Here is a 19,998-nt window from a genome sequence, read left to right as displayed (position 1 = left end):
GGGATGCAAACGATTGATATACGAGAGACAACGAGTTATAATAAGTGAAATAAGTGCCCCGGGGAATTGAGCAGATGGGAACCTTAATTATCTACTTTGAGGCCTCAATCATATGACACAGAGGACAAGAGAGGAGAGGACACAGGACAAACGGAATATATTTATGCGGTCCGTTCAGGCACCGCAAGTCCACTGGAGTTTGTGATCCTGGGTTGGATCGATGCGGTCAGGAACACAAGGGAATGCTGAGGCAAGGGCACAACCGTTCCTTGAGAAACAGAAGCTCGACCAGCAGCTCGACTGCGGTGATGCAGGTTAGTGCAGGTCTTCTCCGCTGGGCCTCTTCTCTGCCAGTTCTCTTCTGGTGGCGGGGTGCCCTCAGGGCTTTTCATTTGCTGTCCTTATGCCCCACCCTGTGACGTCAATAGACCTTGTCCACTAGGCACTCATTGGCCGTTCAAGCATCACCCGGGCCTAAACCCCACCCCTAAGCTTCTTGGCTCATCCCGCTCGTTCCAGGTATTTCAAAAGTGCACCTGAATTTGTGCTCTGGTCCGTTTGCAAGGCTGGGATCTTTTAAAATAATTACAAGGCTGAAATGATTGCAAGGGATAAAACAATAAAAAAGGATTATGGAAAAGCGGTTTTTCGACACAAACATGGCTATCACAACGATTTAAATCAACACATTTGCATTGACGTCACACTTATTCGAAAACATAAATGAAGGAAAGAACTGCTCCAATATATGCATTTTAACCCCGAGAAGTCATATATGTACTGTATATGAAATATATATATATATGTATTGTTATGAGTTTGGGGGAACATGTGGGGCTCACATTGGGGTGACTCGGATCCACTTCCCAACCTCTGACCCCGAAAGCCAACAAGCTACGGATAACTCCACGATCTGAAGGGTTGCTGAGCAACTACGGATGCCATTTTCGGCAACTAAATCTGGTAGGGTCCCTGCGCCCAACTCTCATGCTACCTTCCTGGTGATTTATTTGTCCCAGAAGGGGAAATATGCTTTCCATTTCCTCCCATATCTACTTGTTACGTACGGCTGAGCGACACCGTGGGTGGGACGTCGGCTATTCTAGTGCAGCAAATCACTGGGGTACAATTTCCCATCTATTTATTACATGCTTTGTCTTACCAATGGTGGAAACTGACAATCGAGCAGGTTGGAAACAGTTTATATCACGTTTCAAGGCACGTATTTACAGACACAATTATTTACAAGAATGCAGCATCACACCGAACATGCTTACCCCTTATGCACGTAAAGAACCTCTTAGATAATTAATCTTAACTTACCTTCACACAAGCCAGGTGTGCTTCAATCACTCTGGGGAAAGTAGAGATAAATAAGTAGAGAGAGAGAAATAGTTTGAGGCGTAGGGTCAGCCTCTTGCTCACTCGACGCAAGCCAGCCAGCTCACTTTGGTCACAAAGTGGAGGGAAGGGAGGGGGGAGGAAGGGAATGAGGTTAGTGTGTGTGCAGTGTGCCAGGAGAGATGCAGCAGATGCAGTGTAAGTGCTAGAGGAAAAGTGTGATGTGCTTGTCAGTCTCTCACCCAGACGGGTCAAGAGCGTAATCGATGATAGCTCTTTATGGATTCTTGAGAGCTCTTTTGTGCATCCAAAGTAGACAAATTAGAATGTAGAAACAGAAATGAAACATCGTGTAAGTCAGTATGTAGGCCACTGTGTCCGAAGGAACTCGTGTGGCTGTTCGCTCTTGGAGCCTCGCTCCAGCGCAATTCGTTCCGCTCCATTTCTTGAATCAAGCAGGCAGGCTCTTCTGGTCTCTTTTTGGTTCCCTGTGTATAAGTCAGCACCGTTCTCTGGAATGCCCCATCTTTTATGGAACTTGGAGCGATGCATGGCTTCTGAGAGAAAAGGTTGCTGCAATGCGCGTTGACTCTCACCACATGTCATGTTTCTCCATAGCCGCTCTGAGCTGTGGTCGGGTAACCCTCATCCACCAGTGCGGATCTCACCTTTTCCTTGTCTGCTTGGAGCTTCCCTTCACTTTTCGTGCAGAGATGGCTTTGAATGTGTCATTTGGACTGCATGTGAGGCGTGAATGTTGTCATGTGTGTATGGTTTGTGCTGTGGGAATATGCAGGGGAGGAGAGGTTTAAAAGGGATGGGAAAAAGGATTAAAATGGATTGATGATGGGAGGGTTTGGAAGAGATTGATGAAGGGAGGGGTTTTGGGGAAGGTGCATGGAAGGAGAGGTTTGGGAGGAAAAGGGTTTGGGATTTTATGAAGATATGGGGAAGGAGAAGTTTGAGAGGGTGGGGGAGGGGGATTGGAATGGATTGATAAAGAGGGGGATTTGAAGAAAGGGGAGAATCACAAAGGGGATAGAACCTGCTAAACACACACAATGCATTTTTTCTGTTACGAGGGGAAAGGTAACCGAACTAAACACAATTACAATTGAAATATCGAACTAAGAATGCCTTATGTGTTGAGTGCGTCACCCCGGGGTCTTTACATAACCTCAAATTATATATATATATATATATATATATATATATATATATATATATATATATATATATATATATATATATATATTGTGACGGCCCAAGGCAATGGCACATGACATATAGTGGTTCCCGAGATAGTTATTTTGTTATTTGTTTTAGATAGCCCTTCCCTTATGTGTAATTGGTTTATGGGTCAGAAGCGTGATGTGGCTTTACATAGGTTTTTCTGCCCCTTCTTTACCTTTCTTGCTTTGCTGCATACGTGGACCTCTCCTTCACGTTTGCTTGCACACCAAAGATCATAACAAACAGGAAGTTCATTGGCATACGCACGACAAAACCATTTGAATCATGCGCCATAACTCAACAGGCATTTCACTACGACCTTCACCATACTTGAACCTCAACGCTACATTTCATACACCATCAAGACTCCTTTATTATAACCACGTCACCAGGAAAACGTCATCCAAGCTCACCTACATTCACCAATGATACCTACACCACAACCAACGACCAAAACAAACAACCACCATGAACGATCACAACCACAACCACCAGGAACCACCATGCCAGAACTGACAGCTCCAATAACGCTACCATCGCCTCAATCACAGTCACCACCGATGACCGCTACACCACTTTGGGACCGACAGGGAACGGGAGAGCACGGCACGCCATTGCCGACGCTTGGGTCTGGACATGCAGACATCTCATTTGGAGCTCAAGTGTACGCGAGACTCCATTGGATGTCGTGTCGGGAGCACTGGTAATCATCCGTGTGCCATTAGGGGTACTGGGAAATGCCGATTGACCCATGTGATCCGATGCTAAACTTCTCCCTCATCAGGAGATTATAAAATGCATGCGTACCACACAGACGGCACGTTCTTGGTCAGTTCTTGGTTTGTGGTTCAACAGACGGGGTTTTGGTGGAGTGGTAAAATGGAGAGAATGGGTTGGAACAGAGCAGAATGGAGTCCACGAAGTGGAGCGCTGGATGAGCAAGAGAACCAGTCGCCAGGTCGAGCACAGCTATTAGAGCAGTAGCAGTAAGACTTACAGACTTCTTCACACATCATTAGTCCTGTCTTCTCACATGTTGTTCTTCTTTTGTTTCCGTCGCGTCTGTTGTAGACGCATATTCCTAAAGGAAGCATTAGCGATTACCCAGGCCCACTGAGCCGCAGCTTTTAGTTTCCAGTCTGCACATCACTTGCACATCACCGCACCCTCATTTTGCACCTCCTCAGACCATGCACCTTAGACACCCTCAGTTTTTCCTCCTCCTTCCTCCTCCTCAGTGACTGGGTTTGCACAGGTCTGTCAATCTCGCCTGGTAATCCGGAGGTCGCAAACACGTTGCACCTTTTCTCATCTTTCTTTGCTTTCTAACTTTCCTCGGAAATGTTTCTAATGGTGCCTGTCATGTTAACATAAGTTAAGATTGTGTAAGATTCGATCGGCATAGTGCTGCCCTGTGTCTCTCCAGTAAATAACTGTATTTCTTTTGCTGCACCTCACCAATCCTTGCTTTCCCTGCTGTACGTATTTCTTGTATTAACTCCTTTGCTTGCTTGTACACAAACCTTTCCTCACCCATGCTGTCATAAGTTGCTTGTATTATAAATGTACCCAGTTTGTCACGTTTTTTCCTCCATTGGTCCAGTGTAGCCCACATGTAACATTAGCTGGGGAGTTTTACCCCACCAATTGGCTCTACACGCTAGCTGGTGCATACTTGGCAGCTCCTTTGGACTGCATCTGATCAGATGAGATAAGACAAGTATGCATTGAGGGCATGAGTCACCCCCCCCCCCACCTTGATACTGTCGTCCAAAAGAAATTGGCGGTACCAATCGGTGGTCATGGTTGATTAGCAACCGGCCGAGCCATGGAGTTATCCATGGCTGGTGGCCTCAGGACCGGGTGTTCGGCAGGAACTTGCATGCTCGCCCTCGTGTATTCAGTGCTGCTGTATTGAAATAAATTTTTAGCAATTTTTACAATCACTTATTGAGACATTAATTTCCCGTTCTGAATATTAATTCATTTTACATGATGAACCCGTGATACCTTTTACTCAAAGTATGTGATGAACACGCCGTACATGGATTACCCCAAGGATGTGATCATTAAACACGGGCAACCTATTAATTTGTCTCGTACCTTGTCATGCACTTACGCAGTGAGATGTGCAAGCGACATCCTTACGCACTCACATTGAAAAATCCCAGCATGGATGGACCTTGGCAGGGGATGGATGATGCTCAATCACAATGACAAGTGCATCAATGCCTTTGGGTTTCAAAGCCACAACTTTTGTGCAAAAGAAAGAACTCGACTTTAAGTGGACCGGACGCACACTTGAGCAGTAAATAATACTTTCCCAAATCCCAAGTCTAATTTTTTTTTAATATCGAGTTGATTCTGAAATGATGTTTTTATGTTTTTCTTCACACAACTAACCTCGCTCATTATTACCCTCGCCGAAGGGGAGGGTATTGCATTTGGGTCCGTTTGTTCCTTGCAAAATCGAAGATTTTTCAACTATATTGGTCAGATGATTTTGTTATTCTGTCTGTTTGCCTGTTTATCGTCCTGCGGGTCACAATTTTAAACCGATCTTCACGCAACTTCACCACATGGTAGAGTTTTTGCATAAGCACGAAGCCTGTTGTTCTTGAGGTCAAAAGGTCAACAAATTCATCAAATCACTAAAATCCTCAATTTTCATCTGATTGACTTAAAGTTTGAAGAGGATTTATATTTCAGGTCACTGAATTCAACTCGCCAATTCATTTTTGAGGTCAACACAGACCAGAAGGTCAACATCGGTCCAAGGTCAACAACGAAGGCGGTATTTCTAAAGTCCTCAATTTTTATCCTATTGACTTTAAATTTGAAGAAGATTTATATTTCAGGTCACTGAATTCAACCACCAATTATTTTTGAGGTCAACATCGACCAAAAGGTAAACATAGGTCAAAGGTCAACAGCTCAGGTGATATTTCTAAATCCTCAATTTTTATCCGATTGACTTGAAATTTGAAGAAGATTTATATTTCAGGTCACTGAATTCAACCAACAATGATTTTTGAGGTCAACATCGACCAAAAGGTAAACATAGGTCAAAGGTCAACAACTAAGGTGATATTTCTAAATCCTCAATTTTTATCCGATTGACTTGAAATTTGAAGAAGATTTATATTTCAGGTCACTGAATTCAACCACCAATGATTTTTGAGGTCAACATGGGCCACATTTCTAAAATTGTCAATTTTCATCCGATTAACTTGAAATTTGAAGAGCAGTTGCATATTTGGTCATTCAATTCAATCACCAATTATTTTTGAGGTCAAATTGTTTTATGGATTTTGCAAGTCTAGTGCTCTGCACAACATCTTTTTCTTGTTTATTTGTTTGTCCACACAGAACTTTCATGTTTTTCTCCGCCACCACTTGTCGGATTGAGACGAAATTTTCACCATAGTTGCGACGACTGATGTAGAATGTTTTAGTCATAGTTATGACGTCATGGGCTACGTGGCGTGACAGTCATGTTGGAAAAATGGAAAAACTTTGCACCTCTCTATCTCTGAAACCACACCAAGGAAATAACTGAAACTTGGCACATGGCAAGTACTCCTCATGGGGAATAACTGTGACTTTTATGACATCTTAGGTGCCTTCATTATGACGTCGTAATTGCATATGTAGAACGCTATATCTGATCAGTATGAAAAATTATGAGGGCCATCTCAGGATAAAATGGTACACAGGAAAAAAAAATTTGATGACGTCATCGGTCACGTGATTCGGTAGCTATATTGTTTGTTTTTTTTAAACCTTCAAAAATCTTTGAAGTGGCTGAACAGATCAACGCGAAACTTAACAAGTATGACCGCCTATCCATGAGGAACAAAAGTATCAAACATATGTTGTCATAGGTCACATGGTTTGGCAGTCATATTGGATTTACCCTAAAACCCATAAAAACAATTCTCCTCCAGAACGGCTTGACAGATCGTGGGGAAACTTCACACAAATGTTCCCCAATCCTTTCATGTACAAGTTTGCAAAGGAATAATTGATAGGTCACATGGTTTGGCAGCCATGTTGGATTGAAGAAAAATATTAAACAATGTTTTCTCTAGAACTGCTTAATCCATTGACATGAAACTTCAGAGTTATAATATAGTAGTGATGGAGAATAGATGTTTTAAATTTCAACTTCATTGGACACATGGTCTGGTGGCCAGAATTATTTACTTTTTTTTGAACTGGGTTCTTTTTTATATTTATTTTTTATTTTTGAAAAAGGTTCACTTGGCTGTGCCTGAATGAGTTTGTGGGTAGAGGAGTCGCAGCTGAAATGCGAATCCCTATCCAGGTTCCTCCTGATGACGTCTTTGCTTTTTTCTTGTTTGGATTCCTTCTGATGACTCTAATGCAAGAATGTACTTCTTTGGTCTTCCATTTCATTTGAATTGAATATATTTTAATCCCATTCTAAATTCAATTGAATAATAATAATAATAATAATAATAATAATAATAATAATAATAAAAACGTCATGGGTCAGGGTCAGGTGTCCAATCAAAGCGGGGTTGCATCAAAGTGGGATGTCTTGGTACCCGGTCATCACTGAAGGCAGTTATAAAGTGGCAGTTCTAATTATGTCTCTGATTAATTATGTAACACACCAGTACACAAACTCCACACAAAACTACACAAACACCACACAACACAACTTCTGGTGAGGGTCTGCAATCTCTGATTGCTCTTTTTCTTGTTTTGTGTTTGCAGCCACCCAGTACAGTTCCCAGCGAATTCAAGATGACTGGTGGACATATAAGGACAGCGTGCAGGGAAGTTTTGTTCCAGGTGAGTTACTCTAGTTCACGCGGTTAAACCTGAACTATCCAACTTGCTTGACTTGCTTGGCATCATCTTGTGGCTTTTTGGCTGTCCTACATTGGTTGTAACAAATCGATATGAACATTAAATGATGCCCTTTTTGGTGGTGGACCCCTGATGCTAACTATGAAGATCTGTGTTTGGATTTCGAACTCATTTTGGAGGACGTTTATCCTCTAAGTTAACTTCTTCATTTTTGTGTACTGATGACATAGTACGGGTTTGCCATTTCACTTGTTAAGGCCAATTCATGTTTTTGAATGGTGAGGACCTACATTATTTCCTAACTTCAGCTATGACGTCATCAGCGGATCGAAGAATGACACAAAAACCCAAACGTCTTTCTCAAAGTATATACATGCTGAGGATAATGTTGTTATTTTTGAATGGGGTGTGAGGCTCATGTAAGAGATGTCACACAAATCATGCACAGACAGGCAGACATGGACACCAAACAACCCAGGACTCAACTTCAGAGAAACACAGCCAGCAACATTGGGGGAAGTGATGTAACTTCCTGGGGGCTCTCAGGGTCTTGTGATGTCACTTTTCTCTCTGGTAACCGGGGCAATTAAGGAAAATTTCCCCTCTCCCATAACACTATTCCACGTGATTCTCCGTGCTCTATCCACGAAGTGCTGAGTATCAAGAAAGGAAGCAACACGTGCCATTTTTAACATATTTGGCATGACTTGTCCAGGGTTTGAAGCTCGACCTCCCAGACCCAGAGTTCACGCTCTAACCATCATACCTGCTTTGCTCTGCTTTATGTTGAAATTTTTCAAGTTTATAAAGCTGATATAAGCTGTAAACGAAATAAATCCGAAATGCATTTATAGCGGCCGCATCAGAGAATAATTTGTGAAATATAAGTGAAAGAAAAACAAGGAAACACAATCGAGTCCTGTTCCACGAATTGTTCACGTTCATGAACATTTGACAAAAAAAAAATTAAAATATAAAACAAAAATTCATCCACATTGCAAATTTGAAGATTACAACGAATTTCAAAACTGCATAGAGATTTAAAGTAATGTAATAACTCTCAAAATAACGTCGTTGAAACATTATTTAATTAAAAGTCAGGCACATATCAGAGCTCAAATCGTTTTCATTTATATACTTTCCAAGGAAATGAGATATCCGATTTCATTGCATCTGTTATGCAGTTGTATCTCCTCTGCAATTGACACCAAGGCTGGCTTTGCAGTTACAGACTGCAATGGTACAGCAGGGTGGTGGTGAAAAAGAAGACCCACAAACTTGCGATCGATATTTATCGATATCGTCGCTGTCCTGGATATTATGAAATAATTAGAAATTAATATATAGCAAGATATCTCAAAAATTTGTGGACGGATTCGGATGAAACTTAGTGAACATGGGTGTGTGACAAGGAAGAGTTGATTCAATTTTGGTGAAGATCCGAATCTGGATCTGGATACGAGGTTTATTTAATTTTTGAAGTGATTCTTCACCGTTGAGAGATAGGATCGGGCCAAAAACGATGGAGGACTGTATAGCGTGATATTTCAAAAATGTCATGGGCCCGATATGTGGCAGAGGTATGCGCTCTACCGAGTGTCCTTCTCGTTCTGTATGTTTTAGGAATGCGCAATTTGGCCACAGATATAGTATGTGGATGAAAGTACAAGATGGGTTCGCAAAGTTCTGCGGACGAGATCATCACGATAATCCAACACAGGCCAACTAGGAATATTTTTTTCAATAAATCACATCACACCAGCATATTATGAGTCCACGACTCACTTTGGGAGTATTGGGAAACTCACCATGCTTACCCAGTGCGGCATGTTGAGAGTTTGGGTGGGAATTTGTAATTCGCTCAGGGTGACGGCCATAACTCACCCACTCGACACGAAAGACACCCTGGGATGTTAAACGTCCACCAACTAATACCCGCATGAGGGACACCGATCACAATGTCCATCCGAGGGACGGAACACTCCGTGATGGAACACCCTGTCTGCGAGACACCGATCCAACGGTTTAATAGCCGGGTCGGGAATCGAACCCAGACTAGACCGTTCAAACGTAAGTGGACTCATGTCGCACTTTCAAGTATACAAGTGTGCTTAATTCGCAAGAAACTAAATAAATGCATCGCTATTGAACTGTACACCTGTTACTGCAGGTAACCACAGTTGTACGAGGGAATTTCGTTTCTCATTGTAGTTGAAGTAAAAATCTTCATTCGAAGAACTTCAATGCACTCTTTAATTGCTCAAATACAAATTGGAGCTGAGACTTAAAAAAAAAAAAAAACTAGCAGAAAAAAAATCTCAAAAATTTAAACTTGTCTTTTTAATGTAAAAATAATTTCTCACATATTTCATTCTGGACGTAAGTTCCTTGCTATTGACAGAACAATGAATTGTCGTGTGCTCTTAAAGGTTGCATGTACGAAATTCCGTCCTACGTGGGCACAATGAGCGCATCGTACGTTGCTTTGCCATTTGGCATGGGATGAACAGTGGCCAGGTTGCTTTGTCATGTGGGACGAGGGTGGAGAGAGGGTTTGGGTCACAGATTTGGGCCGATGGGAGTGTGAACATGCTACCAGCTGGCACGCTGACCGCACAATCGTCCCGTGTTGCACTCGAGCCCCCAGCTCGGATCCCAAACCGTCTCCCTCACGCACCCTGTGGCCTCCATACGCTCGCCAGGCCTCGCAGCCATCTGCTTGGGGCGACTTGGCATAGTCCGAATGGTGTGCGGTGACACATTGACTGTTAACTTTCTAACAGACAAGATGATGTCTGCCTGAACATTTGTTTGTGTATCGGTCTTCGTTTGGCTATGTGGGGCGGTTTGGTTGTGCTGGGTGGTTTGGTTGTGCTGGGTGGTTTGGTTGTGCTACGTCCAAAGGGACAGGTGAAAAACTAAAAGTATGGTAATTTTTTTTCTTGATGTGATTGTACACGACATCATATTGTGACTGCATTTAAATTTAATAGAAACTACCTTTTGATCCAAAACTACTGAGGTTTCCATTACAAAGTAAAAATTCCACAACAATCGAGTTCAAATCGTCCTTCTGTTCAGTTTTCGATCTGGAAGAAGAAAAATTAATGAAAAGACCTTTAAGTAGCGTTACAACTGCTCCATCGGAAGGTAGAGCTGTCATGATCGCTGAGACTCCCTGGAGGGTTGCACATCGTCTTTCGGCTGTCTCACTGTGTTTGAATCCCGATCTAGCACAACTAAACTGCCCAGCACAATCAAACCACCAGCACAACCAAACCGCTCAGCATCACCGAACCACCAGCGTAATTCTTGCCAAGAGACTGCTTCACCAGCAGCATTGCTGCTTTGTAAAGATCATATCGTATGACGACGATGAAGATGACGACCCTACGTTGCCAAGAGGCGACGTTGACATTTGAACCCAAATTAACTTCGGTTAACAATTTCGCCTGAGGTCACCACCTCTTTTTAGAGCACAATCAGCTCGTCAGGCATTGAGCGGTTCCGGGTCAGCTATCTGGCCCTGACAAAACGATTGTGACCACACGCCTTGGTCATTGTTCAGTTGAAGAAATTTCACCGACAGTCGATGTGACGTCCGATGATGGTGCGATTGTGGTTTTGTTCGACAGAGTGAATAGTTTCCTGTTTTAGCACCATCTGACCTCAGGCCACTTGGTATGCCTTCCTCTGCCAAATAGTAAGCCTGTGTTAGAACATCCGTTTGTTACTGAGCTGAGCTGAGCTATCCTATTCCTGTGAATATTACTGAAGGTTATAATTCTTCACATGTTATTGTGAAATCAATTTTTCACTCAATTGCACGACTGTTCCATCGCATGCCAGACGCACAGCAGTTTGGTTTGATCAGAAAACCTTTGGAGTAGACCGCCGCCTGCTCTGCGTTCAACACACATGGAGGAACGACCTTGCCAATAAGCTGATCTTGCGATTAAGTGGTCACGTGGTGCATTTTCGAATCGGATTGGGTACGCCAAATTCAGCAAGTGTATCATCGTCAGCAGTGATGCGCCACCACCCGAGCCCCCGTTCAGGCGCACTATTAATTGCATCACCCTTCTCCGTCACTTTCTGTTTTCTCCAAACTGCCCGACACCCATGTAGTTTATGATTCCCCTAAATGCTATAATGACCGCACACCCAACCAAGAGCTACAAATGTGTATTTCACAGTTCCCTAATAAAGTGAAATGAAGTGAGAAATAAAAAAATATATTGGGGCGTAAAACACCAAAGTGTGGAATTTGCTTGCTGCACTAATGTGGTCGTATAATTAAATTATATGAAAAGCCAAAAACATCCCGACTGTTAAATATTTACAAAACTGATGTTATTGCAGTAAAACGCCTGGCTGTGATTTTTGCATCGCAGTATTCTCAGCAATCTGGTGACTCGGGCGAGTCCTCATCTCTGGGAAAGAATAACGGGCCGGATGAGTAACCCCAGTCGCGTTCACAGTGTGGGTAATGCAGGCAAAGGATCTCCGCTGTTGAAGGTATTGAATAAAGAAGAGGACAAATGAATCGACGAGAGGAAACTGAAGACAAATTTGGTGGGACTCGCTCCTTGAGAATCCCACGGTCTCCTGTAACTGCGGGCGACAGGCTCAAACAAATTGGCATATTCTCAGCAGAGAAAATTCCATTTTCAGAGCTCACCGCCTTGCTGTTTAGAAGTCGGCGAGTGCAAAACGAAGACTCCGGTTGATTCTGCCCACCTGATTATATTCAGCGTTGCCCCGACCTGCTGCCAATCGAACCAGCGTGACTCTGGAATGTCCAACTAATGCTGCAAAATGTCTTCCTTGTGTTTCAGTAACCACGCGGTATCTTTTTCAGCCTCGACCATCACTTTTCGCTGGCATTTACAGATACATAAGGACTGCACTATGTAAGATTATGTTCATTGGGTCACCATGAGCTAATTTCGCCAATTTTGTACGAGTCGGTCTGACTGGTTTCATGTTCGCCAATCCAACAAATTTTGTATGGACCAATCAAACTGGTTTTGTATTGGCTTGTCCAACCAGTTCTGTAGTGACTAGCACAACTGGTTTTGTATTGCCCAATCTAATCTCTTTTGTATGGCCAATCCAACTGATTTTTTTCTTACTTTTGGTATACCTTGTCGAGGCTTGTATGAGAGCTAACACACAACGCACAGCAAGGGGGGCATGAGACAAGAGGGGCGGGAGTGGGAAGAACAAAACATTGAGGAACAGAGACATTAGGAGATCTGTGGAAGGGAGAGGGATGGGGCAGGGAACATGGGGACGAGAAGATGGACATTACAGGGACTTTCAGGAAGGAAAGCAGGGAATTTGAAGGAGGTGGGCTTGGGTGTATTATCGGGAGTAGAAAAGATCGAGGATTTGGATGGGGGATGATAAGAGGTGGTGGTGAACGGCTGTTTTGAAAGCCTGGAGGGAAGATTGGGATTGCATAGAGTGAGGGAGTTAATGGGATTGAATAGAGTGAGGTATGGCCAACCAAACGGATTTGTATGGCCAATCAAACTGGTCTTGTATGGAAATCTAACCAATTGTGTATTATACAATCCATCCCGTTTTACATTGCCCAATTCAACCAGTTTTGTATGGCCAATGCAACCAGTTATATATTGCCCAATCCAACCGACTTTGTACTGGCCAATCCACCAGGTTTTTTAATGGCCGATCCAACCTGTTTTGTACGGCCAATCCAATCTCTTTTGTATGGCCAATCCTACAGGTTTGCATTGACCAATAAAACAGGTTTTGTATGGCCAATCCAACCAATTTTGTATGGCCATTCCAACCGGTTTTATATGGCCAATCGGACAGGTCTTGTACGGCCAATGTAATCAGTCATGTATTGTGTAAAATCCAATCAGTTGTGTATTGTGTAAAATCCAACCAGTTGTGTATTGTGTAAAATTCAACCAGTTGTGTATTGTGTAAAATCCAACCAGTTGTGTATTGTGTAAAATCTAACCAGTTGTGTATTGTGTAAAATCTAACCAGTTTTGTATTGTGTAAAATCTAACCAGTTGTGTATTGTGTAAAATCCAACCAGTTGTGTATTGTGTAAAATCCAACCAGTTGTGTATTGTGTAAAATCCAACCAGTTGTGTATTGTGTAAAATCTAACCAGTTGTGTATTGTGTAAAATCTAACCAGTTGTGTATTGTGTAAAATCTAACCAGTTGTGCATTGTGTAAAATCCAACCAGTTGTGTATTGTGTAAAATCCAACCAGTTGTGTATTGTGTCAAATCCAACCAGTTGTGTATTGTGGAAAATCTAACCAGTTGTGTATTGTGTAAAATCCAACCAGTTGTGTATTGTGTAAAATCTAACCAGTTGTGTATTGTGTAAAATCTAACCAGTTGTGTATTGTGTAAAATCTAACCAGTTGTGCATTGTGTAAAATCCAACCAGTTGTGTATTGTGTAAAATCCAACCAGTTGTGTATTGTGTCAAATCCAACCAGTTGTGTATTGTGGAAAATCTAACCAGTTGTGTATTGTGGAAAATCTCACCAGTTGTGTTTTGTGTAAAATCTAACCAGTTGTGTATTGTGTCAAATCCAACCAGTTGTGTATTGTGGAAAATCTAACCAGTTGTGTATTGTGGAAAATCTCACCAGTTGTGTATTGTGTAAAATCCAACCAGTTGTGTATTGTGTAAAATCCAACCAGTTGTGTATTGTGTAAAATCCAACCAGTTGTGTATTGTGTAAAATCCAACCAGTTGTGTATTGTGTAAAATCTAACCAGTTGTGTATTGTGGAAAATCTAACCAGTTGTGTATTGTGGAAAATCTCACCAGTTGTGTATTGTGTAAAATCCAACCAGTTGTGTATTGTGTAAAATCCAACCAGTTGTGTATTATGTAAAATCTAACCAGTTGTGTATTGTGGAAAATCTCACCAGTTGTGTATTGTGTAAAATCCAACCAGTTGTATATTGTGTAAAATCCAACCAGTTGTGTATTGTGTAAAATTTAACCAGTTGTGCATTATGTAAAATCCAACCAGTTGTGTATTGTGTAAAATCTAACCAGCTGTGAATTGTGTAAAATCTACCCAGTTGTGCATTGTGTAAAATCTAACCAGTTGTGTGTTGTGTAAAATCCAACCAGTTGTGTATTGTGTAAAATCTAACCAGTTGTGTATTGTGGAAAATCTAAGCAGTTGTGTATTGTGGAAAATGTAACCAGTTGTGTATTGCGTAAAATCCAACCAGTTTTATGCTGCCAAATCTAACCATTTGTATTGCACAATCCAACCAGTTTTGGACTGGTGACTGCAACCTTTTTTATATTGGCCATTCCAACCAGAGTGGTGAGGCTTTTAACTCCACTACATTTTAAGATAGCTTGGCTGTAGCATTCTCGCCTCTAAGTTAAAATTCCAATGAAAAAGCTTTCAACGACACATTCACATTGGTGCATGAAATTTGTCATTCTTTAGAAAGGGCATTAAGCTGGCTGTTCTATTCTTTACCCAAACTCAAATCCAAACACATGTTGGCATTCATCTCTGGAAAAATGTAAATATCCCTGCCTATGGGTCAAGCAAGTTTACCACCCTGCCGCATTGAGACCTTTCCCAGTCTATGACTCCCCTGTGCAAGCATGAGGAATCGCCATAGTAAGGATTGCAATGGGAAATGATTGAACTCAAACACTCCTCAACTTCACTGTTGACCTGTCTGTAAGTGTCCATCTGCAAAGCAAGTAACAGAGCCGAGGGTGAAATACCTGGATTAGATGTCAGAGATAATGCTGGCACTCCTTCCTCTTGAACCTGTCAGGGGATCAGCTCCCGGCAGCTGCAATTTATCACCTGACCACTCCCGGTGTGCAGGACAGTGCGTGTGCTGCGATGCAATGTGCCACCTCGTAAAAAAAAACTCCCATAATTCCCAGCCCAGAGCCATTGGTACCTTTTAAATAAGTTTCCATTCTTTCTTTTTTTTCTTTCTTTTGGAGTTAAGATATCTCTTGAGACTCTGCAAGCTTGTCAGTGGAGATACATCACCGCATGCATTTTTGTCCATTTGGTTGGACAGTTGCTGGATCTGCTTTGGTTTGCACTTTTTCAATACTTGCATTTGATGGGAACGTGGGGTTGATGAGCATTCGATGAGTACGTGGGTTCGATGAACACATGTATTTTTATGAATGCCTCCATCTAACAAGCTCAAATTTAACGCCGCGCATTCGACGGGGCACCTGGATTTGATGAGCTCGAACATTTATGAGTTCTACCGTTTGATGAAATTTTATCATCGCCGCCAACAATGATGAAATATAACCTTTACTATTCCTTACCTATTAAAAAATAATTTCACATTGCATTTAAATTTATCGAGGACACGGTTTGTTTGTTTGTTTGTTTTTTCACCCGGTGTCATTGATCGAAGGAATTAATATGTTGTTGATTTAACCTGTTTGGGTTGTCCTTTTGGATCGATGCATGAGCGTTGTCCTTTTGGATTGGTATATGGGTGCTATCTTTTTGGATCGGTGTTTGAGTGCTATCCTCTTGGATCGGTGTATGTGTGCCATCCTTTTGGATCAGTGTATGGATGCTATCCTCTTGGATCGGTGTATGGATGCTATCCTCTTGGATCGGTGTATGGATGCTATCCTCTTGGATCGGTGTATGTGTGCTATCCTCTTGTATTGGTGTATGGATGCTGTCCTTTTAGATCGGTGTATGGGTGCCATCCTTTGGATCGGTGTATGGATGCTGTCTTTTTGGATCAGTGTCTGGGTGCTATCCTTTTGGATCGGTGTTTGAGTGCTGTCTTCTTGGATCGGTGTATGTGTGCCATCCTTTTGGATCAGTGTATGGATGCTATCCTCTTGGATCGGTGTATGGATGCCATCCTCTTGGATCGGTGTATGTGTGCTATCCTCTTGTATTGGTGTATGGATGCTGTCCTTTTAGATCGGTGTATGGGTGCCATCCTTTGGATCGGTGTATGGATGCTGTCTTTTTGGATCAGTGTCTGGGTGCTATCCTCTTGGATCGGTGTATGTGTGCCATCCTTTTGGATCAGTGTATGGATGCTATCCTCTTGGATCGGTGTATGGATGCTATCCTCTTGGATCGGTGTATGGATGCTATCCTCTTGGATCGGTGTATGTGTGCTATCCTCTTGTATTGGTGTATGGATGCTGTCCTTTTAGATCGGTGTATGGGTGCCATCCTTTGGATCGGTGTATGGATGCTGTCTTTTTGGATCAGTGTCTGGGTGCTATCCTTTTGGATCGGTGTTTGAGTGCTGTCTTCTTGGATCGGTGTATGTGTGCCATCCTTTTGGATCAGTGTATGGATGCTATCCTCTTGGATCGGTGTATGGATGCCATCCTCTTGGATCGGTGTATGTGTGCTATCCTCTTGTATTGGTGTATGGATGCTGTCCTTTTAGATCGGTGTATGGGTGCCATCCTTTGGATCGGTGTATGGATGCTGTCTTTTTGGATCAGTGTCTGGGTGCTATCCTTTTGGATCGGTGTTTGAGTGCTGTCTTCTTGGATCGGTGTATGTGTGCCATCCTTTTGGATCAGTGTATGGATGCTATCCTCTTGGATCGGTGTATGGATGCCATCCTCTTGGATCGGTGTATGTGTGCTATCCTCTTGTATTGGTGTATGGATGCTGTCCTTTTAGATCGGTGTATGGGTGCCATCCTTTGGATCGGTGTATGGATGCTGTCTTTTTGGATCAGTGTCTGGGTGCTATCCTTTTGGATCGGTGTTTGAGTGCTATCCTCTTGGATCGGTGTATGTGTGCCATCCTTTTGGATCAGTGTATGGATGCTATCCTCTTGGATCGGTGTATGGATGCCATCCTCTTGGATCGGTGTATGTGTGCTATCCTCTTGTATTGGTGTATGGATGCTGTCCTTTTAGATCGGTGTATGGGTGCCATCCTTTGGATCGGTGTATGGATGCTGTCTTTTTGGATCAGTGTCTGGGTGCTATCCTTTTGGATCGGTGTTTGAGTGCTATCCTCTTGGATCGGTGTATGTGTGCCATCCTTTTGGATCAGTGTATGGATGCTATCCTCTTGGATCGGTGTATGGATGCCATCCTCTTGGATCGGTGTATGTGTGCTATCCTCTTGTATTGGTGTATGGATGCTGTCCTTTTAGATCGGTGTATGGGTGCCATCCTTTGGATCGGTGTATGGATGCTGTCTTTTTGGATCAGCGTCTGGGTGCTATCCTTTTGGATCGGTGTTTGAGTGCTATCCTCTTGGATCGGTGTATGTGTGCTGTCCTTTTAGATCGGTGTATGTGTGCTGTCATTTTTGACTGGTATATGAGTGCTGTCTTTTTGGATCAGTGTCTGGGTGCTATCCTTTTGGATCGGTGTTTGAGTGCTATCCTCTTGGATCGGTGTATGTGTGCCATCCTTTTGGATCGGTGTATGAGTGCTGTCCTTTTAGATTGGTGTCTGGGTGCTGTCCTTTTGGATGGGTGTATGGATGCTGTCCTTTTGGATCGGTGTATGAGTGCTATCCTCTTGGATCGGTGTATGTGTGCCATCCTTTTGGATCGGTGTATGTGTGCTGTCCTTTTAGTTCGGTGTATGTGTGCTGTCATTTTTGACCGGTATATGAGTGCTGTCTTTTTGGATCAGTGTCTGGGTGCTATCATTTTGGATCGGTGTATGAGTGCTATCCTTTTGGATCGGTGTACGAGTGCTGTCTTTTTGGATCGGTGTATGAGTGCTGTCCTTTTAGATTGGTGTCTGGGTGCTGTCCTTTTGGATCGGTGTATGGATGCTGTCCTTTTGGATCGGTGTATGAGTGCTGTCCTTTTGGATCGGTGTATGAGTGCTGTCCTTTTGGATCGGTGTATGAGTGCTGTCCTTTTGGATCGGTGTATGAGTGCTATCCTTTTGGATCGGTGTATGAGTGTTATCCTTTTGGATCGGTGTATGAGTGCTGTCCTTTTGGATCGGTGTATGAGTGCTATCCTTTTGGATCGGTGTATGAGTGCTATCCTTTTGGATCGGTGTATGAGTGCTATCCTTTTGAATCGGTGTATGAGTGCTTTCCTTTTGGATCGGTGTATGGGTGCTATCCTTTTGGATTGGTGTATGAGTGCTGTCCTTTTGGATCGGTGTATGAGTGCTATCCTTTTGGATCGGTGTATGAGTGCTATCCTTTTGGATCGGTGTATGAGTGCTGTCCTTTTGGATCGGTGTATGAGTGCTATCCTTTTGGATCGGTGTATGAGTGCTATCCTTTTGGATCGGTGTATGAGTGCTATCCTTTTGAATCGGTGTATGAGTGCTTTCCTTTTGGATCGGTGTATGGGTGCTATCCTTTTGGATTGGTGTATGGGTGTTGTCATTTTGGATCGGTGTATGGATGCTCTCCTTTTGGATCGGTGTATGGGTGCTGTCATTTTGGATCGGTGTATGAGTGCTGTCCTTTTGGATGGGTGTATGGATGCTATCATTTTGGATCGGTGTATGAGTGCTGTCCTTTTGGATCGGTGTACGAGTGCTGTCCTTTTGGATCGGTGTCTGGGTGCAAGAGAGAGCGTGGAACTCAAAACCTATTCATCAATATCTGTGCATAGCCTTTTGGAAAGTGCAAAAGCTGCTTAGTTCAGGTCTTGCTTGTCAAATCCAGAACCCTGAACCCGATTGCTTCGAAATACCCAGCTCCATGAATAATGTAAGAACAAGGTGAGGGGATGGATTTTAATTACTAATGATTGTGCCATTTCCCTCTCGGCCTTCCTCAGACAAGCAGTAAATTAAGCCTCTCTTCCAGGCATCACTACCCAAGCAAAACTCATTACATTAGCAGTGGCTATCGTTTCGCACCCATTTGCGACTAGGCCTCCTCGTTAACCCATCCGCAACGCACCTTGCGGCGCTTCAGGCCCGGTAGGACTTGCCCCATCTTGGGTCTCACCCAAAGTGAATCTCAAACGTTTCGAGGCGCTTGTCTTAGTGGTGATTTTCCAACAAAGCAATAACGTCGTGCATGCCTTGAGCAGCGAGGCATTCGGTTTCACGAACAGCAGCAGGATTGACTCCCACAGGCCTAGAGACAAGCAGATGCGTCTGCCTACAACCGGCCTAGCAGTAATTCCACTCCACTGGAAGATATCTTTCACTGCTGCGAATGGTGTTGGAGACTCATCTGGATCCACCTTGCCACACCAGCTCCTTGAATCCATGATCGAGGTGTCGCTGCTTCACAAACAAACCATGGATGGTATGAAATGCTTGGACAGGAATTTTATCCTTAATTACGTTGACCAGTGCAACAGTTTCTAAATCATGGATATTTGTGTATATCCATTCCTCATCCTGCACAGCTGCATGCACAAAGTGTGTGTCTGATTTAACCAGAATAAGTAAAACCAATGATGTCGTCTGTCGGCCTGAACACACTGCCTATGCCTGTAATGTACCAGTGGGACATCAGCATTTGCCACCATTGCGGTAATTTGTTGCTTAATTCAGTGCCTTCAGTCTCATTCTTCAGCTGGTTCATTAACACATCACATTTGTAATATGTAATTAAATAGCAGATGAAATTACT

General features: G+C 43.0%; 1 protein-coding gene across 4 annotated transcripts in view; it reads left to right on the top strand.

Annotated features, from left to right (window-relative positions):
• Positions 1–19,998, top strand: part of CA10 (carbonic anhydrase 10 (inactive)) — a 320,755-nt gene that overhangs the window by 47,016 nt on the left and 253,741 nt on the right. For all 4 annotated transcript variants that reach the window (XM_085863336.1, XM_085863335.1, XM_085863334.1 and 1 more), the window contains one exon: positions 7,318–7,395. In XM_085863336.1, coding sequence (XP_085719462.1) covers positions 7,318–7,395 — 78 coding nt within the window. The remainder of the gene's footprint in view (positions 1–7,317; positions 7,396–19,998) is intronic.

The sequence above is a fragment of the Eptatretus burgeri genome, chromosome 17 (genome assembly GCF_056783735.1).
Source record: "Eptatretus burgeri isolate ZD-2024b chromosome 17, Ebu_testis_v1, whole genome shotgun sequence".
Lineage (NCBI taxonomy): Eukaryota > Metazoa > Chordata > Myxini > Myxiniformes > Myxinidae > Eptatretus > Eptatretus burgeri.
The sequence above is the reverse complement of the archived record's forward strand: the minus strand, read 5'-3'. Positions and strand labels throughout refer to the sequence as shown.